The 24,807-nt window shown below is 49.2% G+C and overlaps 1 protein-coding gene across 1 annotated transcript in view; it reads left to right on the top strand.

Annotated features, from left to right (window-relative positions):
* Nucleotides 1-24,807, top strand: part of ATP6V0A2 (ATPase H+ transporting V0 subunit a2) — a 140,000-nt gene that overhangs the window by 106,425 nt on the left and 8,768 nt on the right. Inside the window, exons 16-19 of the mRNA XM_075322668.1 lie at nucleotides 16,050-16,169; nucleotides 17,740-17,850; nucleotides 18,222-18,339; nucleotides 21,674-21,848. Of these exons, the coding sequence (XP_075178783.1) occupies nucleotides 16,050-16,169; nucleotides 17,740-17,850; nucleotides 18,222-18,339; nucleotides 21,674-21,848 (524 nt within the window). The remainder of the gene's footprint in view (nucleotides 1-16,049; nucleotides 16,170-17,739; nucleotides 17,851-18,221; nucleotides 18,340-21,673; nucleotides 21,849-24,807) is intronic.

Here is a 24,807-nt window from a genome sequence, read left to right as displayed (position 1 = left end):
CCCATTAGGGCTCTGGGTGAAGTGGGACTTTACCGGTCTCCAGGCACAGGAGACCGTGCTCCATCCACAGCCCCTGGAGAAGCCGCTGGATATGGAGCTGAGTATCGTCAGGGACATGGCCCTGCTCCGTCAAGGTACTCTGTGTCCCCGTGCATATGCGCGCACACCGCAGCATTGCTGGGTGTGTTAGTGCGCCGGGGACATCAGCGCTGCTGCGCTTGTGCCATTTCCTCACTACAGCTCGGCTGAGTGGGTAGACCAGGGCGAACGGTCGCGCCGGCCGCTGGGGTCAGTCGCACTGTGACACGGCTGGGACTTGTGGTGCGCCGGGGACTTCCGCGCTGGCCATGCATATATCTCGGCCGCGCTTATTACTACAGTCCCCGGCTTTTGCGGCCTAGTTCGTCTCGTGCCCGCCTCCGCACCTGCCAGTCAGGAGGAGGGCGGGACGCTGTACAGAGCATCAGCACTGAGGGCTGGAGTCTTTTTTACATACTCCAGCCCTCACACTAGGCACAGGGGGACGCAGTTTCCCGCACTTTTGTCTGTGGCACGCCCAAGGTCCGCCCCTCTTCACAGGACGCCGGCAGCCATTCCTGCCTGCACGCTGAGCTGCAGAGGGGAGACGGGGAGACCCAGACACGGGATTCTACGGCCTCATACCCGCTGTTCAGCGGGCGGTAAGCAGCCCTCAAGGGCTCTCCCCCACTTGTGCCGTTTTGTGTACCTGGTATTTTGTGTTTGCAAATACTGACACTGTACGGTCGCTGGTGTTCTCGGCTATATACCCTCCTAGATTACAAGGAGGCAACAGCATGTCGTCCGCAAAACGCAAGGGTGCCAAGGCACAGACGTTATATGCTGCCTGTACCGCATGTGGGGCTGCTCTACCGGCAGGTTCCACTGACCCCCATTGTGTGCAGTGCTCGGCCCCTGTGACACTTGCACAGCCGGGGCCTCTGCTAGACGTGACCCAGGGTGTACCACCTGTGAATGCTGTCCAGGTGACAGGAACGGAGTTTGCAGCTTTTGCTGACAGATTGTCTATGACTATGTCTAAAATTCTTGAAACATTGCAGTCTAGACCAGTGACTCAGACCACGGACACTGTTGAATCATTGCTCCCTGGTCCCCCTCAGCTGGAACACTTCCGTGCTCCGGGGGGGTCACACGCACCCCAGGGTGACGTCTCTGACTCGGACGACAGTCCCAGACACCCTAAACGGGCTCGCTATGAGGGGCCCTCAACTTCGTCTCACTGGTCAGGATCCCAGCGGGATGAATCTATGGGTGATGAGGCGGATGTAACTGACCAGGATTCTGATCCTGGGACCGCTCTCAATCTGGATACACCGGATGGTGACGCCATAGTGAATGATCTTATAGCGTCCATCAATAAGATGTTAGATATTTCTCCGCCAGCTCCTCCTGCGGAGGAGTCAGCTTCACAGCATGAGAAATTCCATTTCAGATATCCCAAGCGTAAATTAAGCTCTTTTCTGGACCACGCTGACTTTAGAGACGCAATCCAGAAACACCACGCTTATCCTGATAAGCGGTTTTCCAAACGGCTTAAAGATACACGCTATCCTTTCCCCCCTGACGTGGTCAAGGGCTGGACCCAGTGTCCCAAGGTGGATCCTCCAATCTCCAGGCTCGCAGCTAGATCCTTAGTTGCAGTAGAAGATGGAGCGGCACTTAAAGATGCCACTGATAGACAGATGGAGCTCTGGTTGAAATCCATCTATGAAGCTATTGGAGCGTCGTTGGCGCCAGCATTCGCAGCCGTATGGGCACTCCAAGCTATTTCAGCTGGGCTTACGCAAGTCGACTCAGTCACACGTACATCTGCTCCGCAGGTGGCACCATTGACCTCTCAAATGTCTGCATTCGCGTCTTACGCGATTAATGCTGTCCTAGACTCTACGAGCCGTACGGCGGTGGCGTCAGCCAACTCCGTGGTTTTACGCAGAGCCCTATGGTTGAGAAAATGGAAGGCAGATTCTGCTTCCAAGAAGTGCTTAACCAGTTTGCCTTTTTCTCGTGACCGATTGTTTGGTGAGCGTTTGGATGAAATCATTAAACACTCCAAGGGTAAGGATTCATCCTTACCTCAACACAGACAAAACAAACCCCAACAAAGGAGGGGTCAGTCTGGTTTTCGGTCCTTTCGAGGCTCAGGCAGGTCCCAATTCTCCTCGTCCAAAAGGACTCAAAAGGATCAGAGAGGCTCAGATTCTTGGCGGACTCAATCACGCCCAAAAAAGACAGCAGGAAGAACCGTTACCAAGACGGCTTCCTCATGACTCTCAGCCTCCTCTCTCCGCATCCTCGGTCGGTGGCAGGCTCTCCCGCTTTGGCGACATTTGGCTGTCACAGGTCAAAGACCGTTGGGTGAGGGACATTCTGTCTCACGGGTACAGGATAGAGTTCAGCTCTCGTCCTCCAACTCGTTTCTTCAGAACTTCTCCACCGCCCGACCGGGCCGATGCTCTGCTGCAGGCGGTGGCCGCTCTAAAGGCGGAAGGAGTGGTGACTTCCGTTCCTCTTCAGGAACAAGGTCACGGTTTTTACTCCAATTTGTTTGTGGTGCCAAAGAAGGACGGGTCGTTTCGTCCCGTCCTGGATCTAAAGTTGCTCAACAAACACGTAAAAACCAGGAGATTCCGGATGGAATCTCTCCGCTCCGTCATCGCCTCAATGTCTCAAGGAGATTTCCTAGCATCAATAGACATCAAAGATGCTTATCTCCACGTACCGATTGCGCCAGAGCATCAGCGTTTTCTACGCTTCGTTATAGGAAGCGAACACCTGCAGTTCGTAGCGCTTCCTTTCGGGCTGGCAACAGCCCCTCGGGTCTTCACCAAGGTCATGGCAGCAGTAGTAGCAGTCCTGCACTCACAGGGTCACTCTGTGATCCCGTATCTGGACGATCTGCTGATAAAGGCACCCTCTCAAGAGGCATGCCAACACAGTCTGAACGTGGCACTGAAGACTCTCCAGAGGTTCGGGTGGATTGTCAACTTTTCAAAGTCAAATCTAACCCCGACCCAATCACTAACATATCTTGGCATGGAGTTTCATACTCTCTCAGCGATAGTGAAACTTCCACTGGACAAGCAGTGCTCGCTGCAGACAGGGGTGCAATCTCTTCTTCAGAGCCAGTCGCACTCCTTGAGGCGCCTCATGCATTTCCTAGGGAAAATGGTGGCAGCAATGGAAGCAGTCCCTTTCGCGCAGTTTCATCTGCGCCCTCTACAATGGGACATTCTCCGCCAATGGGACGGGAAGTCGACGTCCCTCGACAGGGATGTCTCCCTCTCTCAGACAGCCAAGGACTCTCTCCGGTGGTGGCTTCTTCCCACCTCATTGTCAAAAGGAAGGTCGTTTCTACCCCCATCCTGGGCGGTGGTCACGACAGATGCGAGCCTATCCGGGTGGGGAGCAGTGTTTCTTCACCACAGGGCTCAGGGTACGTGGACTCAGAAAGAGTCCACCCTTCAGATCAATGTTCTGGAAATCAGAGCAATTTTTCTTGCCCTGCGAGCCTTCCAACAGTGGCTGGCAGGCAAGCAGATCCGGATTCAGTCGGACAATTCCACAGCGGTGGCGTACATCAACCACCAAGGGGGAACACGCAGTCGGCAAGCCTTCCAGGAAGTCCGGCGGATTCTGACGTGGGTGGAAGACACAGCATCCACCATATCCGCAGTTCACATCCCAGGCGTGGAAAACTGGGAAGCAGACTTTCTAAGTCGCCAGGGCATGGACGCAGGAGAATGGTCCCTCCACCCGGACGTGTTTCAGGAGATCTTTCGCCGCTGGGGGATGCCGGACGTCGACCTGATGGCGTCACGGCACAACAACAAGGTCCCGGTTTTCATGGCACGGTCTCACGATCACCGAGCTCTGGCGGCAGACGCCTTAGTTCAAGATTGGTCGCAGTTCCAGCTACCTTATGTGTTCCCACCTCTGGCATTATTGCCCAGAGTGCTCCGCAAGATCAGGTCCGACTGCCGCCGCGCCATTCTCGTCGCTCCAGACTGGCCAAGGAGGTCGTGGTACCCGGATCTGTGGCATCTCACAGTAGGCCAACCGTGGGCGCTACCAGACCGTCCAGACTTGCTGTCTCAAGGGCCGTTTTTCCATCTGAATTCCGCGGCCCTGAACCTGACTGTGTGGCCATTGAGTCCTGGATCCTAGGGACCTCAGGTTTATCTCATGAAGTTGTTGCCACCATGAGACAGGCTAGGAAACCATCCTCCGCCAAGATCTACCACAGGACGTGGAAGATATTCCTATCTTGGTGCTCTGCCCAGGGAGTTTCTCCCTGGCCATTTGCATTGCCTATTTTTCTTTCCTTCCTGCAGTCTGGGTTGGAAAAAGGTTTGTCGCTTAGCTCCCTTAAAGGTCAAGTTTCCGCGCTATCCGTATTTTTTCAGAAACGCCTAGCGCGACTTCCTAAGGTACGCACGTTCCTGCAAGGGGTTTGTCATATCGTTCCCCCTTACAAGCGGCCGTTGGAACCCTGGGATCTGAACAAGGTTCTAATTGCTCTCCAGAAGCCGCCTTTCGAGCCTATAAAGGAGATTTCTTTTTCTCGGCTTTCACAGAAAGTGGCTTTTCTAGTGGCGGTCACGTCTCTTCGGAGAGTGTCAGAGCTGGCGGCGTTATCTTGCAAATCTCCCTTCCTGGTGTTTCACCAAGATAAGGTAGTTCTGCGTCCAATTCCAGAGTTTCTTCCCAAGGTGGTATCTTCCTTTCATCTCAATCAGGATATCACTTTACCATCTTTGTGTCCGCATCCAGTTCACCAATTTGAAAAGGGTTTGCATCTGTTGGACCTGGTGAGAGCACTCAGGATCTACATTTCCCGCACGGCGCCTATGCGCCGTTCGGATGCACTCTTTATCCTGGTCGCTGGTCAGCATAAAGGGTCGCAAGCTTCCAAATCCACCCTTGCGCGGTGGATCAAGGAACCAATTCTTCACACCTACCGTTCTGCTGGGCTTCCGATTCCATCTGGACTGAAGGCCCATTCTACCAGAGCCGTGGGTGCGTCCTGGGCATTACGGCATCAGGCTACGGCTCAGCAGGTGTGCCAGGCGGCTACCTGGTCGAGTCTGCACACTTTTACCAAGCATTATCAGGTGCATACCTACGCTTCGGCGGATGCCAGCCTAGGTAGACAAGTCCTTCAGGCGGCGGTGGCCCACCTGTAAGAAAGGGCTGCTTGACAGCCCTATCATGAGGTATTCTTTTACCCACCCAGGGACTGCTTTTGGACGTCCCAATTGTCTGGGTCTCCCAATTAGGAGCGAAAAAGAAGAAGGGAATTTTGTTTACTTACCGTAAATTCCTTTTCTTCTAGCTCCAATTGGGAGACCCAGCACCCGCCCTGTTTTTTCTTAGGGTATTTGTTTTTCGGGTGCACATGTTGTTCATGTTGATAAGTTGTGTTCTCCGATATTGTCTATCGGATTGAATTTGTTTTTGAAACAGTTATTGGCTTTCCTCCTTCTTGCTTTTGCACTAAAACTGAGGGACCCGTGCTCCCACGGGGGGGTGTATAGCCAGAAGGGGAGGGGCCTTACACTTTTAAGTGTAGTACTTTGTGCGGCCTCCGGAGGCAGTAGCTATACACCCAATTGTCTGGGTCTCCCAATTGGAGCTAGAAGAAAAGGAATTTACGGTAAGTAAACAAAATTCCCTTCTTTAGGGACCACATTGAAGTGAATTTGAGCGGCCTATGTAACAGAAAATACCCAAAAATAACACCATTCTAAAAACTGCACCTATCAAAGTGCATAAAACCACATTCAAGAAGTTTATTAACTGTTATTTGTTTGTATATGAACCTCCTGAATTGTAAAGCGCTGCAAAATATGTTGGTGCTATAGAAATAAAGATTTATTATTATTACTTACGTGTTTCACAGGAATTAAAGCAACGTGGAAGGAAAAAAATTTAAATTTTACTTTTTTTAACAAAAATATTGCTTTAGCCCACGGGTCTCAAACTCAGTTGGGTATGTGGGCGGTACATAGAAAAATAAATAATTTGGGAGGCCACATTCTTTTTAAGACAAAGTGACATTTTTATTGGTACAATTTTTTTTTTCTATACATTTTTGGATCACTGTTTTCAAACATTTTTCACTTGTTTATTATAACAAATGTGCACTTTTTTGTTAAAAAAAAAAAAAAAATATATATATATATATATATATATATATATATATATATATATATGTGTATATATATATATATGTATATATATATATATGTATTAGTAAAAAAAAAACATTGTTTCATGCTTTTTATTTTGCTTTTTTTTTTTTTTTTTACATTTTATCCCCTTTTTTAAGTAATATAGTTTTACAATTAGGACTATACAGTAATTTTGGCCTACATCTTTTAGTAATGCTCCCATCAGCATCACTGTCCCCATTGGGGCTCACAGTCTAAATTCCCTTTCTGAATGTCTGGAGTGTGGGAGGAAACAGGAGAACCTGGAGGAAACCCACGCAAACACAGGGAGAACATACAAACTCCTTGAAGATGTTGTCCTTCATGGGTTATAAACCCAGGACCCCAAGGCTGCAAGAATGCAGTACTAACCAGTGAGCCACTATGTCTCTAACCCCTTACCAACATATGAGGTACTGGTGCGTCATATGCCAGGTCCCTGACTTTCATGCTTGCATCATTGAGCCATCATCTGCCTCTAACAGTCACTCATTGAGTAGAGGTCCACCCGCAGCTGTTACACTGTTAAATGCCGTTGGCCATCTCTGACAGGGGCATTTAATGCACGCAAGCAAGGAGGCGTGTCGTTCTATGCGCCCAATGGCACGACTGTGGGTTGCCAATGGGCTGCCATTACAGCAAGGGGTCTACTGAAGACCTCCTCCCCCCGTTTGTAATGACTGTTTACCTGTTAAAGCCAGCATTTAGCTGGCGTTCATAGCAGACCTTAATTTTCGCTATACGTAATAGTGTTGATGCATTGCTATGTATAGTACAAGTGATCTTTTGTAGCAGTTTGCTAAACCTGCTATTAATGAGCAAAGGTGAATTATAGCCACGAGCCACATATATGGACCTCTCTGTTTGTTAAACGGGATGTCTGAGACATACTTCGAGTTTCAGTTTTAGGTTGGAGCCACTTGAGCATTACTGTGAGTGCATCGCTCCCGATCTGCTGCGAGTGTAAGCGGAGTGTCATGCCACTGTGATCTCATCCTGTGATCACAGCACAGCTGTGGAGGAGATGGCACGCGCTGCGGAGGAGAGGGAGGGACTAATTTCTCTATCTCATCCATTGTCAGCTGATGTGATTATCGCACTGTACTCCGGTGTAATGCGAGTGCAGCGTGCTGTTCCTCTCGTTCCCATAGACTTTTATGGGTGCGAGTGAAAACGACTTGGATACCACCCGCAGCATGCTGCGATTTGTTTTCTCGGTCCAATTAGGGCTGAGAAAAAAATCGCTGATGGGAGCGACCACATAGAGTAACACATTGATACGAGTGGAATGCGATTTTTTTTTTTTTTTTTTTTTTTTGCTGTAAAGTTCTACTGAGAAGCCTACAGTGGACAACACTAGATGGAATGCCATGCCTAGAGCACTCTGCTTTTTAATAAAAAATGCCAAAAATCCAGCCATTGGGTTATTTTTATCATGGAAAGTAGACATATTTATGATTTGTTTTCACCAGGCAGAATGCTTTGTTTTTTATTTTTTTTAAAGCCAGTCTCAACACGTCTTTGCTTTAAAGCTTGAAAGTGACCATGGCTTTGTATGTCTACGTTTTAGATATATCTATGAACAGTTTACTCCAATTTATAGTGCAAAAAAGCCAAGGATATAGTGTTGAGTTTATTGAAAGCTAGCTTTTATTTTGGAAGTACAAACTTGCATGGGCCTTTAAAAAATATATCAATTAACAATAAGTAAATCTGGAAGAGTAATTAATTTTTTGTTTCCTATTGGTAGATTTTTTTTTTGTTATGTAATCTCATTTTTAACTAATGTATAATTAAAAAAAAAATAAAACCAACTTGGTTAATAGTGCAGTTTTTGGCTCAGGGGAAATGTTTTCCTTGATAGCTTCAGTCTTTAAATCCTGTCATTGCCCACATATTAAATTTTAGTATTGAATTAAAAAAGGAAACCAATGCAGATTCACTAAATAACGTGGCTGTGATTTTGCTTAAAGGGAATCTGTCAGCAGGTTTTTGCTATGTAAGCTGAAGAGAGCATACTGCAAGAGTTAACACAGAAAGTTCAGGCATGCCTGTTTTTCTTTATCGTTCCTATGGGAGACCCAAACCATGGGGTGTATAGCTACTGCCCTCGGAGGACACACAAAGTTACTACACTTAAAACGTGTAGCTCCTCCCTCCTAGCATATACACCCCCTGCTAGCCAGTCCTAGCCAGTTTCATGCTTTGTGTCTGGAGGAATCACACACACACATGCATCCTTTTTTGATTTTTCATTTTTTCTAAAGATTTGGAAGAAAAGCGGGTCCACTGGACTCCCGGCATGTCCCTTCTCACCCCCCTGGCGGCGGTGCTGTTAAGGTTGACTTCAGGGCAGGAGCCCTTCATGCCGCGCTCCTTCACCATCCCTTAGGGGCTCTGGCTTGAAGTTAGAGCCAACACGGTTCTCACTGCCTGGCAGGAGACCGACCTCCATCCGCAGCCGTTTTGCAGGACCCTGCTGGACGGAGCACTGAACCCCCACCCCACCCAGGGACTGGGCCCTGCGTCTCAAAGCTAAGTATAGAGACGTTATTCAGAGGGTCCTTCTGCAATGTGGGGCACTTTTATTGGGGGGGGACAGTGATTTACTTTGGTAATGCTGCTTTTTACTGTGTTTCCGGCCGGTTCCACGGTTTTTACTGAGAACCGCGCCGATGATGCCTGATTGTCGGCCGCATGCTTAACTCTAGGCCCCGGCTTCAGCCGCGGCCTAGTTTCGTTTCGTTCCCCTGCATGTCAGTCATGCAGGGGGACACTGCAGCGCCGCCCGCCGGCCGCTCTGCACAGGGGAGGACACTCCTAGCTGAGGAGATGATTCCCTCCCCTGTACATCTTCTTAGCCCTCCGATTCCCGCTCCTGGGTTAACCCCCGCCCCCCCCTCACTGGCGCCATTTTCTCAGCGTTCTTCGAACACTGGTCGGCGCTGGCTGCTCTGCAGTGCAGAGGGAGTGAATATCTGGCTGGGGGTCCAGGCTTGGAACCCGGAGGGCACTCATATAGCGGCCTGATAAGTCACAACCTCTGGTTGTGCACTATTATACACTCTCAGGGCATTCTGAAGGAGTTAATCTTTATTACAGAACCTCCTCCTCAGCAGCATGTCTCACTCTAGGAGCAAAGCTCCAAGGCTGTACACTACATGTTCTGCATGTAAGCTTATATTGTCTGAACCAGCACAGACCCACACTGTAATGGTTCTTATGTGGTGGTGCCTCAGCCTGGAGTCTCCCCAGGCTGAACCCCTGTCTTGGGTATTCTAGAGATTCTAGACAGAGCCCCCACCTCTGCAGCATGTCTCACAGAGCGAGGCTGCAGGCTGTTTTTATTGTCTCAATAGCAAAAACCTTAATGAAATCCCCCTAGTTCAAGAGAGTAATATATAGCACAAAAGGGGTCAAACCAAGGAAAAACTCCTAAAATATAACATTTATTAGATATGCAGATAAAAGGTGGACTGCCACCATAAAAGAATAAAACATCTGTCAAGGGCTGCAGAAAGTGTACTAACAGCCTCCAGACGAATCATATAAGGCACACAGTACAGGAGGTATGAATACAAGTCACACTCAAACCTGCATTGATAAACACAGCTAGGATGGTCGCTTCATCAGAATCAAACAGATGTTCGCAACCATTAAAGCAGAAAAAAACGGCCTTACCGTATTTTTATAGGGCATGTGATGATATGGCTCAAAGTCAGGTGACCTCATAAAGGTCTTGCACAAATACCTTCACTTCGCTCGAACCATACCACAGTACCTCCCGACGCGTTTCAAAGAATCATCAGGGGAGTCATTTCAGGGTACAAGTCGTCATATCAGTAATCATAACTGGACTGATATACAATCAAAATTGCCCCATGGACGGAACCCAAATAACATCCAGCAAGGAAGAGCGCCAAGCTGCAGCTTGGCGCTCTTCCTTGCTGGATGTTATTTGGGTTCCGTCCATGGGGCAATTTTGATTGTATATCAGTCCAGTTATGATTACTGATATGACGACTTGTACCCTGAAATGACTCCCCTGATGATTCTTTGAAACGCGTCGGGAGGTACTGTGGTATGGTTCGAGCGAAGTGAAGGTATTTGTGCAAGACCTTTATGAGGTCACCTGACTTTGAGCCATATCATCACATGCCCTATAAAAATACGGTAAGGCCGTTTTTTTCTGCTTTAATGGTTGCGAACATCTGTTTGATTCTGATGAAGCGACCATCCTAGCTGTGTTTATCAATGCAGGTTTGAGTGTGACTTGTATTCATACCTCCTGTACTGTGTGCCTTATATGATTCGTCTGGAGGCTGTTAGTACACTTTCTGCAGCCCTTGACAGATGTTTTATTCTTTTATGGTGGCAGTCCACCTTTTATCTGCATATCTAATAAATGTTATATTTTAGGAGTTTTTCCTTGGTTTGACCCCTTTTGTGCTATATATTACTGTTTTTATTGTCCACTGCAGGTAGTCTCGTACGGCTGTACCGAGCTCATAACCACTGTGGCCCCTCAGCTTGGAGGCTCATTAATGGTCCCTCCAGCTGCTCCGGTTTCGGTGGCTGACCCCTGGGGGAATCCTATTTCCAGGGGTCGGCTGTCCCGGCATCTGCTGAGCATGCAGCCCCCTTCTCAGGGCGTTTTCTGCTTCAGCTTGCTCAGCAAAGCTCACAAGGGACTCTCCTTCTGGGCTCAGAGTCCTCCTGACAGGGAGACGCAGGGTCCCCTGTCCTCCCCTTCCCGCAGCTCCGATTACGAGCTGACTCACTGGACGAGGAGGATGTCTCTACCAAGGGCTCGGACGCTACCTTATGTACATTGATCCGTCCGTAGGTGACGCAGATGCGAATGACTGGATTGCGTCCATTATACTTGTCCTTGACCTCCATCCGCCTGTATCAGGGGACTATTCCCCGCTGGCAGAAAGGCATCAGTATACCTTTAACAGGACGAGGAGTGTGTTCCTTAACCGCTGCGTCCAAGCCCACAGCCTGTCCTGCAGACCCCACAGCGGGGTTCTGCTGCCTGTCTCCCCCTCCCATCAGAGGTGGTCATGGAGTGTACTCATTCGCCAAGGGTGGCCACTCCGGTGTCTAGACTTTCAGCCCGGATAGTTGTATCAGTGGCTGACGGCATCTCTATAAGGATCCCACGGTACATTAATTTTGTACTGGACCTCAATCCGCCGGAGTTACCTTATCTAGGTGAACACAACGTGTGTTCCTTAACCACTCCAGTTTTCAGGCCCCTGTGACCAGCCCAGGGTCCGTTCTGACATCGCTTCCCATGAAGCGTGATTCTGAGGACTGTGTTTCCCCTGTTCACCAATGGTGGTCAAGAGGTGGGCTCATTCACCTCAGGTGGCTCAGCCCGGACCGTTATGTCAGTGGCTGATGGCTCCTCACTTAAGGTTTTGCGGTCCGCCCGGTTGTCCTTTTGGCCAAGTCGGTATGGGGGCGGCAGGAGCTTCGTTCTCCTCAGCTTTACAGCAGTGCGGTTTTTTTGTACCTTCTCTGCTTCTCTGGAGAAGATGCATTCCCTCACAGGGACTCTATGCCCAAAACGGTTGCCTGAACTTCTAGACTTCAGTCTTTTCATCCTCTGCCAGGTCTGCCATGCTGGACACCGCACGGCGGTGGTCTTGGCTACCTTCCTCGCTACCCGCAGGCTCCTATGGCTTCGGAGGGACCAATTTCCTCGGAACCAACTGGATGAAATTAAGGAAGCTCTTGGCGGGGAGTGTTCTTCCTTGCCACAAACCTAAACCAGGGAACCTGTCCAGGGCAGGAATCAGTTGAGGTTTCGGTGGTTTCCGTTCCTCCATCTGATCGTCCTCTAGCTCGGCCTAGGTTCATAGAACCAAATGGCTCGAAGCTGCGTTTTCAGAAGACCGCAGGAGATGCTGCCACTGAGTCAGCTTCCTCCGAGCTATCTAGCCACGCCAACAACCTCCTTGGTCGGTGGCAGGCTCTCTCCACTTGGCGGCGTAGGGTTCTAACACGTCTCCGTTCAGTGGGGGCGGGATTATATCTCCCATGGCTACAGGATGGAATCCTGTCCACCCGCCAAACAGATTTTTTCTGTCAACTCCTCCCGGCTCCAAGGCCGCCGCCTTCTCACAGGCCGTGGCATTTCTGCAGGCCAATGGAGTAATTGTACCGGCTCCCGACTGGGAACGGTTCTGAGATTTTTGCTTAAATCTATTCCTAGTCCCCGAAGAGGGCGGTGCCTTCCGACCTGGATCTTTAGCTTTTCAAGCATAGTCAGGTGTGGCGTTTTCACATGGAGTCTCGGTTTTGTTCCGTGTGTTTTTCACCGGATCAATCAAGAACCCAAGGAGATTCCCTAGCAGCCACCGGCATCAGAGATGCCTATCTGCAGGAGTCAATCGCAGTTTCACACCAGCGTTGACTACGTTTTGACAATCGGAGTGGTCCAATTCGTGGCTTTTCCCTTGGGGTTAGCCACGGCCCCTCGAGTATTCTCATTGGGGCAGCTGTGATTAGGGTCCTGCACCCCTAGGGATTGGCAGTGATCTTTTGCCCTGGACGGCCTTCTTGAGATTCTGTCGGCACTTGTGAAGCTGCTCTTAGTCGATCAGTACTCCCTCCACAGGGCGGTCGACGACGTTCAATCAGACACCATATACGGGTGCTGGTCAGACGGTGGCGTCAATGGAAGCGATTCCTTGCCCAGTTTCTCCTGCGTCCTCTGAGACTGGATGTTTTCCGCTGTACAAGCGAACTCCCTCCTCCCACGGGGTGGTGGCTTCGCCACTGACCAGGGGCTCGTTTCAGTGGTGGCTTCGGCCACTCTGTCTCAGGGGCGCTCCTTCCTGGCCCCGTCCCGGGTGATCCTCACCAGGAGGCTAGCCTATCCACCTTGGGAGCAGTATATCTCCACCGTGGAGCGCAGGGCGCTTGGACTCTGTCCGAATCAGCCCTCTGGATCAATGTGCTGGAAATCAGAGCTGTATTTCTAGCTCTCTAATCCTTCACCATCTGTTGGCGGCTAGGCACATTCGAGTCCAGTCGGAAAACGTGACAGCGTTTTCCTACATCAGCTTCCAGGGCGGGACACTCAGCCGCCTGGCGATCTTGGCGGCTCAACATTCTTCAGTGGACAAGGGACTCCTAGTCCACCGTATCCGCAGCCCACATCCTAGATGTGAAAACTGCGAGGCAGACTATTTCAGCTGTCCAACCGTGGTCCACAATCCTCAGGTTTTGCGGTAGACACACTGGTTCATGTTTGATCCCAGCTTCGTCTCTTTACGTATTTCACCCTCTACCTCTTGTCCAGAGTCCTGCGCAAGATCAGTAAAGGGGGCCGTCGGGTCATTCTCCTACTCCAGACTGACCAGGCAGGCTTGGTACTCTGACCTGCTCCTTCTGTCCGTTGGGTTGCCATGGCATCTTCCGGACCGTTCAGACCTTTTCTCAAAGGGTCCGTTTTTTCCGTCAGAATTCTGGATTCTCAGATTGACGGCGTAGCTCTTGAGTCCTGGATCTTGGCGACTTCTTATATCCTTCCTGAAGTCATCTCCGCTACGACTCGAGCTCAAAAGTGTCCTTTGACCTCTTTGGCCTTGCCGACCCTCCTGTCCCTTCCACAGTCCGGTCTACAGCTAGGACTATCCCTTATTAAGGGACAGGTCTCGGCTCTGTCAGTATGTGCCAGCGGCGTATCGTCCGGCTGGCTCCGGTGCGCTCCTTTAAGGGCGCATCTCACATCATTCCGCCTTTCCGGCAGCCTATGGAGCCTGGGACCTTAATCCGGTCCTCCCGGTTCCCGGAAACCCCCTTTGCGCCTCTTGGGGAGGTTTCTTTGTTTCATCTTTCACAGAAAGTAGTCTTTCTAGTGGCTATAATTTCCCGCCAGAGAGTTCTGGCTGCACTCTCTCGGAGTCACCCCCTTTTTTGGTCTTTTGCATCAAGACAAGGTGGTCTTCGTCCGACTCCGGACTTTTTTTTCCCTAAGGTGGTTGCTGCTTCCACCTTATCCGGGGCAATTTTCCTGCCTTCCTTTTGTCCGGCTCCTGTTCATCGCTTGAGGAAGTGTTGCATATCCTGGATCTGGCGCGGGAGCTCCGGATCTCTGTGTCTCGCACCGCCGTTATTAGGCGGTGCACCTCTCTCTGGTGCTGACTGCTAGTCAGCGTAGAGGTCTCTCGGCATCTAAGCCGACCCTGATTCGTTGGCTTAGGTCGGCCACTTTCGAGACCTACAAGTATACTCAAGTGCCTTCCCCGCCGGGGATCAGAGCACATTTGATCAGACCTGTCGGCGCCTTTTTGGGCTTTCAGGCACCAGGTTACGGCTCAGTAGGTCTGTCACACTGCAGCTCGAATTAGTCTGCATGCTTTTTCGAAGCACTACCCAAGGCATGCTCATGCTTTGGCAGACGCGGGCTTGGGCAGACGCATTTTTCCGGCGTCTGTCGCCCATTTGTGAAGTTAGGTTTACCTGCTTCTCAGTTGTCTGTTTATTCCCACCCATGGACTGCTTTTGAACGTCCCATGGTTTGGGTCTCCCATAGGAACGATAAAGAAAAAGAGAATTTTGTTACTTACCGTAAATTCTTTTTCTTATAGTTCCGTCATGGGAGACCCAGCACCCTCCCTATTGCCTGTTGGCAGGTTTCTTGTTCCGTGTGTCTTCACCGGCTGTTATTGTTGTAGACAGAGGTTCCGGTTCTTCCGGATTTTACTCTGTCTCTTCTTGTGGGTGGATGTCCTCCTTCAGCTTTTGCACTAAACTGGCTAGGACTGGCTAGCAGGGGGTGTATATGCTAGGAGGGAGGAGCTACACGTTTTAAGTGTAGTAACTTTGTGTGTCCTCAGGGGGCAGTAGCTATACACCCCATGGTTTGGGTCTCCCATGACGGAACTATAAGAAAAAGAATTTACGGTAAGTAACAAAATTCTCTTTTTTGTCACAGTCCGATCTTTTGTTTATTTGTTTGCTATGTTTGTTTAAGTAACAGAACCCTTATTGCAGGGCTAGAAACTCGGGTGCAGAGATGTCTGACATGCCCTCTGCTGTGATTGATACCTCACTGTCACTATACAATATCTATAGAGAGCCTGGTGTGGGCGGGGACAGCTCCCTGGGCTCAGCTACATGACCTGAATCTAAAATCTTTGATTTGTGTCAGAACGGCTGCACCCAGTAATGTAAGGGATACATCGTTAGGTTCAGAATCTCCTTGCCTACGTTATGCTGCTCTCAGATGAGGTAGCCAAAACCTGCTGTCAAATTCCCTTTAAGGCCCCTGAACACATTAGACTAATATCGAATGAAGTCATCAATATTAATGGGTTTAGCGAATGACGTAACTGGTATGGGGGTGCCAGACGACTGATGGCCAGGAGAGATGTCAATTGCGCCTTTGTTATTTTGGACTGCTGATTGCATTGTTCTCCCTGTCAGTCAGCAGCTTTCTCATAGAGATCATAGGCGGGTTCGGCCGAGTGAGCGCTTTGCAAGCTGAAACAAAACATCATTACAATCACAATGACAGACCATCCAGGCATGACCCCCAGACCACATCAAACCTGCCACGTGAGAAGTCAATCAGGACAGAATGATTATAAAGTGCAGATCGTAAACCAGCCATGAGAAAAAGATCAGATAAACACAGGTCACTAACAGGGAAGCCCGGACAGTCACTTTCACTTCTTATTGTGATTTACTTGTTATATTTTCTTGTAATACAGAAGCAGAATACACTATTTTAATAACATTACGCTGGAAGTCACAGTTGGATTTTTTTTTTTCTCCATTTAGTTTGGTTTCCAAATATTCTTGGTGGTGATTGTGTTCCTCTGCTTTCCTGTGCTACTGTTTGGGAAGCCACTGTATCTGTACTGGCAGCACCACGGAGGTCAGACGCTTGGAAATTACCGGGTACGCTGCATTCTATTTGTCCTTTAACCCTGACTATTTTAATACCGTATTATGTTAGAATTGCTGGACCTACAGCTTCAACGGCATTTTGTAAAGAAGTAGATCTCATGGCGATCTGTAGTAAAGTAATTTCAGAAAATGTTGTCTGTATGTATAGGAAGATTGCTTACCCTAAAACAATGGTGGACAATGTTCTACAGTGGAACATTTTGTGTTTTGTTTTGTGTTTTTGTTTTTTAAATGTATTTTGCTGCAGCTATTTAACCCTATAACGCATACCTGGGGCCTCGCAGGCCTGCTAGGTCACTTGTTTTCTATGGTAGATTTGTGACACCCTAGACTAGCCAGGTAGTCACAGGTAGGCCCCCTGCACAAACACCAGCCCTTAAAAAGGTATCAGCAGCCAACCTAAAAAACCCTGAGTCACCCCTCTCAGGTCTTGACGTTCACACCTGGGGGCGGAGCCAGGCGGTTGGCCACACCCACCGAGGAGTTCGGATAGCCTGAGGCGGGAAAACAGAGAGAGACCTGTTAGGGAAGTGAAAAGGAGAGGAGTTGAAGTGGAGTAGTGAGGAGTAACGTCTGTCAGGGATCTGCATAGGAGTCCGGATACCCTGTGGCCAGGAGGCAGACGGTGGTGGCCGTCTGCAGGAGCCGGGAAGACAGCCGGTGGAACAGTCAGGGACAGGGTAGTGGCCCGCCGGTACCGAACCGGGGAACCGAACGGAAACCGGAGCACCAGGAGGGGTACTCAGGCTCAGTACGAGGCTCAGAAGCCACTGGACCGAGTCGAATTCACTGATTGGGGTCTGGACCTTAGGTTCTTTCCCATTCAAGTCCCGACTGAAGGCAACAGCCCAACCAGGGGGATAGAAAGTCACCGCCCAGGCATAGAGATCCCACGGGCCGCCGTCTGCGGGCAAACGGGCTCCCCCGATATTCACTAGCCGGGGAGCGGACCCCCGTCGCTGAAGCGAAGGAAGTCAACATTCTACTACAGAGGTGCAGGAGAAAGGCGAGAACCACCAACCTGAGTAAGGGGCAAAGCGCAGCCGGCTGCGGGCACCGACCACCATCCTTTTGGTTTACCAGAGACTCCGGTGTATTTATAATAGTGAGTACAACAGTGCCCTCGGGCCCCCGGAGCCACCAACCCCTGCCCACGGAGCGGATCGACACCAAGCTGCACAACACCGTCCCCGGGAGCGTAGTCAACGGCAGCGGTGGTGCCCACTCACTCACCACAACCCGTGGGTGGCGTCACGAACTTAACCCCCCAAACAACCGCGGCCCCTGCCGTGAACCTCCCCACCGAACACCACCCCTCACGTAGCGCCATCATCCCTTCAGAGTTCTGGGTCCGGAAGGAGCTCGAGCCACTCACCGACGAGCATGGATCCGAGCGGCTCGGCAGCCAGCCGAGCCCCGGGGCTGTACAAATTTCTATGGTTGCGCGTTCTAGGGTTAATCAACTAGAAAGACCTAAACGTAAACACATCTGTACAGTTAGAGACATTTCTCGGACCTCTTATATTTCTAGCCATATAACGATATTTATTTTTTCTGATAGAAAGGATATGCGTTAGTTCGGCGTGGCAGCGAGGAAGAGCTGTCATTACTTCGATCACATGACCCGGAAGAGGGCGGCAATCATACAGGCCATGAAAGGGAAAAAGAGGAGGTGACTAAAGTCTTCATTGTCTGGCTTTATATATCCATGTTCCCCCAGTACACCGTTGTCTTATGTAACCATACTGTTATCATGTATCAGATTGTGAATTTCTGGAAAAAAATCCCACATTTCTGCTACAGATGTGGCAGCGGATATACACAGTGATTAGCCCATTTTTTATTGAATTGTAGTAATTAAAGGCAAGATCCAGTGGCAACATCCGCTATCTGCAGCGTATTCAATATTCCACTGTATTCGAATGTGGTATAAAATATTACATTTCTTTCTATTTCCTGCAGATTGTGAGCAGCGGCTAAATCCAGACTGACTCCCGTATGTGTGAACATGACATCTTATTGCTGTCTTGGTTTCTTTTGCAGTTTGATGTGGCGGAGATATTTATAAATCAGGCAATCCACACCATTGAGTACTGCCTGGGATGTATTTCCAACACTGCCTCCTACCTGCGTCTCTGGGCTCTAAGCCTGGCACATGCTCGTAAGTGTTGCCTCTCATACGTGACACCTGTTATGTAACTTTTCTGCAGTTTAAGGCGATGTGCCCACGCTGCGGATTTTGCGCGGATTTTGCCGCGGATTTGCCGCGGATTTTCCGAAAATCTGCAGCAGCGGCACTTCCAAGCCATTTCAATGGCATTTTGGAAATGCTGTGTCCATGCTGTGGATTTTTCCGCGGCGGATTTGCCGCGGATTTTGATCCGGAAAAATCTGCAGCATGTCAATTATTGTTGCGGATTTTGGTGCGGATTTTGGCTATAGAATTGGGAAAGAAAAAAAAAAAATCAGCATCAAAATCCGCGGCAATTCCGCGGTAAATCCGCGGCAAAAAAAAGGTGCGGATTTGACGCGAGAGTCGCGGTTTTTCATGCAGAAAAATCCGCAGGTACATTCTACCGTGGACACATAGCCTAATAGTATTATGTTATTTTTGAATATGGGAAAAAAAGACTTTACACTGCATTTATTTTGGAGCGAGATGGTTGTGATTTGCAGCTGAGTACTTTCGTGTATGTGCACATGGTGTGATGGCGCTGCGTGATTTTGCCACGATTCAATGAAACAGAAAAAAATGCAGCACAATGACCTCTTGTTTACATACTCGTAAGGCTATGTTCACACAGGGCATCTTTTACTGCGTTTTTGGGGCGTTTTTGAGGTCACAAAGATGCACCTAAATGCATGCATTTCCTTCTCCCATCAAAGTCTGAGCTTTCTATTTTGCTGTCCACACAGTGAATCTTTTTTTGGCTGCGTTTTTGAAGATGCAGCATGTCAATTCTTTTTGCGTTTTTTGAGCTCTTCCAGTCAATAGATTTCACTTAAAAAACGCATTGGGCAAAATGTGTCAAAAACACATGCGTTTTTTGATGCGTTTTTGCTGCAGGTGCCTTTTTTGGGGCCAAAAACGCTGCATTTTTGTGGTTAAGAAAAGATGCAGTGTGTGAACATAGCCTTAGGGGTACTTTGCACGTTGCGACATCGCTACTGCGATATCGTCTGGGTCAAATCGAAAGTGACGCACATTCGGCGCCGGTAACGACGTCGCAACGTGTAAAGCCTAGAAGCACCGATAAATGATCGCAAAAGCGTCGAAAATCAGTGATCTGTGTAGCGTCGGTCATTTCCATAATTTCGCTTCAGCGACAGGTACGATGTTGTTCCTCGTTCCTGCGGCAGCACACATCGCTGTGTATGAAGCCGCAGGAGCGAGGAACATCTCCTTACCTGCGTCCCGCCTGCAATGAGGAAGGAAGGAGGTGGGCGGGATGTTTACGTCCCGCTCATCTCCGCCCCTCCGCTTCTATTGGCCGCCTGCCATGTGACGTCGCTGTGACACCGCACGACCCGCCCCCTTAGGAAGGAGGCGGGTTGCCGGCCAGAGCGACGTCGCAGGACAGGTAAGTGCGTGTGAAGCTGCCGTAGCGATAATGTTCGCTACGGCAGCTATCACAAGAGATCGCAGCTGCGACGGGGGCGGGAACTATCGCGCTCGGCATCGCTACAATCGGCTAGCTATGTCGCAGCGTGCAAAGTACCCCTAAGACTTGTTCACACGCCACTTTTGTGCCTGTTTTTGCTGTGGAAAAAATGCAGCGTTTTACAGGTTCAGCAAATTAAATGAGTTATCTAAAATCTCATACACATGCTGCTGATTGTTTCCTTGCAGATTTGAACCATCATAAGGTTTTTGTTTTCTCTCAATCTGCAGCATGTCAATTCTTGCAGCATTTTTTTGCAACATGGTATGAAAAAAAAGGGCAAAATGACCTCAACATGTGAATGCAGCCTTAGGGTGCGACCGCACTTTGCTTTTTACCTGCTTTTTACCTGCTTTTTACCTGCTTTTTCAACTGCAGCATTTAATGCCAAAATGGATGTGTCAATTGTTTTTGCCAATTTGGGTTTTGCACTGCAAAGCTGAGTTTTTGACCAAAGTTCTGCAACAAAAAGGCTGCAGTTTGAACTGCACAGTGCGGTCTAGAAACCCAAATTCCCATAGACTTTGCTTGAAAAGCAGAACACATCCATTTTGGCATTAAATGCTGCAGTTGAAAAAGCAGCAAAAAAGCAAAGTGCGGTCGCACCCTTAGGCTATGTGCGCACGTGTGCGCTGTGCACCGCACCTAAAAGGTGCGCTTCAGAGTGCAGCTGAACAGCTGCGTTCTGAAGCGCATGGTGCCGGCAGATTAGTGCGCTCTGCATGCTGCCTCTCCCTATAGACAGCATGCAAACCGCACGGAAGAAGTGACATGTCACTTCTTAGAACGCAGCGATTCGGGCAGCAGCCGAATCGCTGCGTTCTAATATACCACGTGCGCACGGCTCCTGCACAATCTCCATAGACTGTGCAGGGGACGCAGGACGCATGCAGTTACGCTGCGCTGCAGATCGCAGCGTAACTGCATGTAAACACGCAACGTGGGCACATAGCCTCAGGGTGCTGTGCTCGTAGCAGTCTAGACATCCCAGTTAATAATGGTGCGGCACAATTGTACACAGTTGTGCCATTAATTGCAGGTGTTTTGTATTGTGGGTTTTTACCTCACAGTCACTAGAGGATACATAGATATTTGATTGACACACGTCTCTAATATAAATCAGTTAATCCATAATTAAAAAAAGCCACACCATAATAGATTAACAATCAAAGAAGAGACCAGGAGAATTCAGTTTCAGTCTACTTATAGTGACCGTACACCATAATCCATGTATACACAGGGAAATAATCACTAAAATACAACAATAATGTCTTATACCATATAGATTTTTTTAACCCATACATAGACTGCATAATAACACAATAATAGCATGCACATTCCATATTTGTAACAGACGATTCCATAAAATTCAGTTTGCAATCTTCTTAATGTGGTAGTGCATCATAATCCATGTATATAGGGAAATCGTCTTTAAAATATAGATTTTTCAACCCAGTCCACAGTTAGGATGTAAAAATAGATAAAGAAGGTCCTATAAGGGCAATACAAATAGAGGTTTTAGATTTTTGTAGGAGTTAGCACAACATTTTTTTTTTTTTTTTAAAACAAACCGTGCACAATTTAGAAAGGAGCAAAATAGTTCTACAAGAATGGTGCAAAACGTAGTCACTAGAGGTGAAGCACATAAGAAACACAAGCTTCCCATGTACCTGCAGCCATGCGGCCTAAACACTGCGTATATAGCTACCAATATTATGGTTTAAAAAAAAACAAACTGAAAAATATTTTGATGTCATGTAAATTGTAATAAAATGATATGAATGTTGATTGTTCTAAAAATGTTAAGCACATGCTTTCTTCTTTCCCTTTCAGAGCTGTCAGAGGTGTTGTGGACAATGGTGCTGAGTAAAGGCCTCTGTGTGCTGCCCTCTTACGTAGGAGTGTTTTTGCTGGTGCCCGCACTGGCTGCATTTTCTTGTTTGACCGTTTTCATTCTTTTAGTTATGGAGGGCATGTCTGCCTTCCTTCATGCCCTTCGATTACACTGGTACGTTTTATTAGGTAGCCTTATTCATTGGCTTCACATATTTATTTTACTGAAAAAACAAATTTATGGAATGTAGGGTAATTTTATGTAAAAAATATTTTCTTCACCAGTGTACTAGAGGATCCTTCAATCAGCTGAGTGATAAAGAAGGGAATTTTGTTTACTTACCGTAAATTCCTTTTCTTCTAGCTCCAATTGGGAGACCCAGACAGTGGGTGTATAGCTACTGCCTCTGGAGGCCGCACAAAGAACTACACTTAAAAGTGTAAGGCCCCTCCCCTTCTGGCTATACACCCTCCCGTAGGAGTACGGATTCCTCAGTTTTAGTACCAAAGCAAGGAGGAGGAAAGCCAATAACAGTTTCAAAAACAAATTCAATCCGATAACAAGATCGGAGAACTTAAGAAACAACATGAACAACATGTGCACCCGAAAAACGAAACCCTAAGAACAAATAGGGCGGGTGCTGGGTCTCCCAATTGGAGCTAGAAGAAAAGGAATTTACGGTAAGTAAACAAAATTCCCTTCTTCTTTTTCGCTCCTAATTGGGAGACCCAGACAGTGGGACGTCCAAAAGCAGTCCCTGGGTGGGTAAAAAGATACCACATGAACGGGCTGTCAGACAGCCCTTTCCTACAGGTGGGCCACCGCCGCCTGAAGGACCTGTCTACCTAGGCTGGCATCTGCCGAAGCGTAGGTATGCACTTGATAGTGTTTGGTAAACGTGTGCAGACTCGACCAGGTAGCCGCCTGGCACACCTGCTGAGCCGTAGCCTGATGCCGCAATGCCCAGGACGCACCAACGGCTCTGGTAGAATGGGCCTTCAGTCCAGATGGAATCGGAAGCCCAGCAGAACGGTATGTGTGAAGAATTGGTTCCTTGATCCACCGCGCCAGGGTGGATTTGGAAGCTTGCGATCCCTTATGCTGACCAGCGACTAGGACAAAGAGCGCATCAGAACGGCGTAGAGACGCCGTGCGAGAAATGTAAATCCTGAGTGCTCTCACCAGGTCCAACAGATGTAAACCTTTTTCAAATTGGTGAACTGGATGCGGACACAAAGATGGCAAAGTGATATCCTGATTGAGATGAAAGGAAGAAACCACCTTGGGAGAAAACTCTGGAATTGGACGCAGTACTACCTTGTCTTGGTGAAACACCAGGAAGGGAGATTTGCAAGATAACGCCGCTAGCTCGGACACTCTTCGAAGAGACGTGACCGCCACAAGAAAAACTACTTTTTGTGAAAGCCGAGAAAGGGAAACCTCTTTCAAAGGCTCGAAAGGCGGCTTCTGGAGAGCAATGAGAACCTTGTTCAGATCCCAGGGTTCCAATGGCCGTCTGTAAGGAGGAACGATATGACAAACTCCTTGGAGAAACGTGCGTACTTTAGAAAGTCGTGCCAAGCGCTTCTGAAAGAATACGGATAGCGCGGAGACTTGACCCTTAAGAGAGCTAAGCGACAAACCTTTTTCCAACCCAGACTGCAGGAAGGAAAGAAAAATTGGCAATGCAAATGGCCAGGGAGAAACCCTCTGAGCCGAGCACCAAGCTAAGAATATCTTCCACGTCCTGTGATAGATCTTAGCTGAGGATGGTTTTCTAGCCTGTCTCATTGTGGCAACAACTTCATGAGATAAACCGGAGGCCGCTAGGATCCAGGACTCAATGGCCACACAGTCAGGTTCAGGGCCGCAGAATTCAGATGGAAAAACGGCCCTTGAGACAGCAAATCTGGACGGTCTGGTAGTGCCCACGGTTGGCCTACCGTGAGATGCCACAGATCCGGGTACCACGACCTTCTTGGCCAGTCTGGAGCGACGAGAATGGCTCGATGGCAGTCGGACCTGATTTTCCGGAGAACTCTGGGTAACAATGCTAGAGGAGGGAACACATAGGGGAGTCGGAATTGCGACCAATCCTGAACCAAGGCGTCTGCCGCCAGCGCTCGGTGATCGTGAGACCGTGCCATGAAAACTGGGACCTTGTTGTTGTGCCGTGACGCCATCAGATCGACGTCCGGCGTCCCCCAGCGGCAACAGATCTGCTGAAACACGTCCGGGTGAAGGGACCATTCTCCTGCGTCCATGCCCTGGCGACTGAGAAAGTCTGCTTCCCAGTTTTCCACGCCTGGGATGTGAACTGCGGATATGGTGGACGCTTTGCTTTCCACCCACGTCAAAATCCGCCGGACCTCCTGAAAGGCTTGGCGACTGCGTGTTCCCCCTTGGTGGTTGATGTACGCCACCGCCGTGGAATTGTCCGACTGAATCCGAATCTGCTTGCCTTCCAGCCATTGTTGGAAGGCTCGCAGAGCAAGGTAGATTGCTCTGATTTCCAGAACATTGATCTGCAGGGTGGACTCTTCCTGAGTCCACGTCCCCTGAGCCCTGTGGTGGAGAAACACCGCTCCCCACCCTGATAGGCTCGCATCCGTCGTGACCACTGCCCAGGACGGAGGAAGGAACGACTTTCCCTGTGACAATGAGGCGGGGAGAAGCCACCAACGCAGAGAGTCCTTGGCAGTCTGAGAGAGGGAGACAGTCCTGTCGAGGGACGTCGACTTCCCGTCCCATTGGCGGAGAATGTCCCATTGTAGAGGGCGCAGATGAAACTGCGCGAACGGGACTGCCTCCATTGCTGCTACCATCTTTCCTAGGAAATGCATGAGGCGCCTCAGTGAGTGCGACTGGCTCTGAAGGAGAGATTGCACTCCTGTCCTTAGCGAACACTGCTTGTCCAGTGGAAGCTTCACTATCGCTGAGAGAGTATGAAACTCCATGCCAAGATAAGTCAGAGATTGGGTCGGGATGAGATGCGACTTTGGAAAGTTGATAATCCACCCGAAACTCTGGAGAGTGTCTAGTGCCACCTTCAGACTGTGTTGGCATGCCTCTTGAGAGGGTGCCTTTATAAGCAGGTCGTCTAGATACGGGATGACCGAGTGGCCCTGCGAGT

Source organism: Anomaloglossus baeobatrachus, chromosome 1, assembly GCF_048569485.1.
Source record: "Anomaloglossus baeobatrachus isolate aAnoBae1 chromosome 1, aAnoBae1.hap1, whole genome shotgun sequence".
Lineage (NCBI taxonomy): Eukaryota > Metazoa > Chordata > Amphibia > Anura > Aromobatidae > Anomaloglossus > Anomaloglossus baeobatrachus.
The sequence above is the reverse complement of the archived record's forward strand: the minus strand, read 5'-3'. Positions and strand labels throughout refer to the sequence as shown.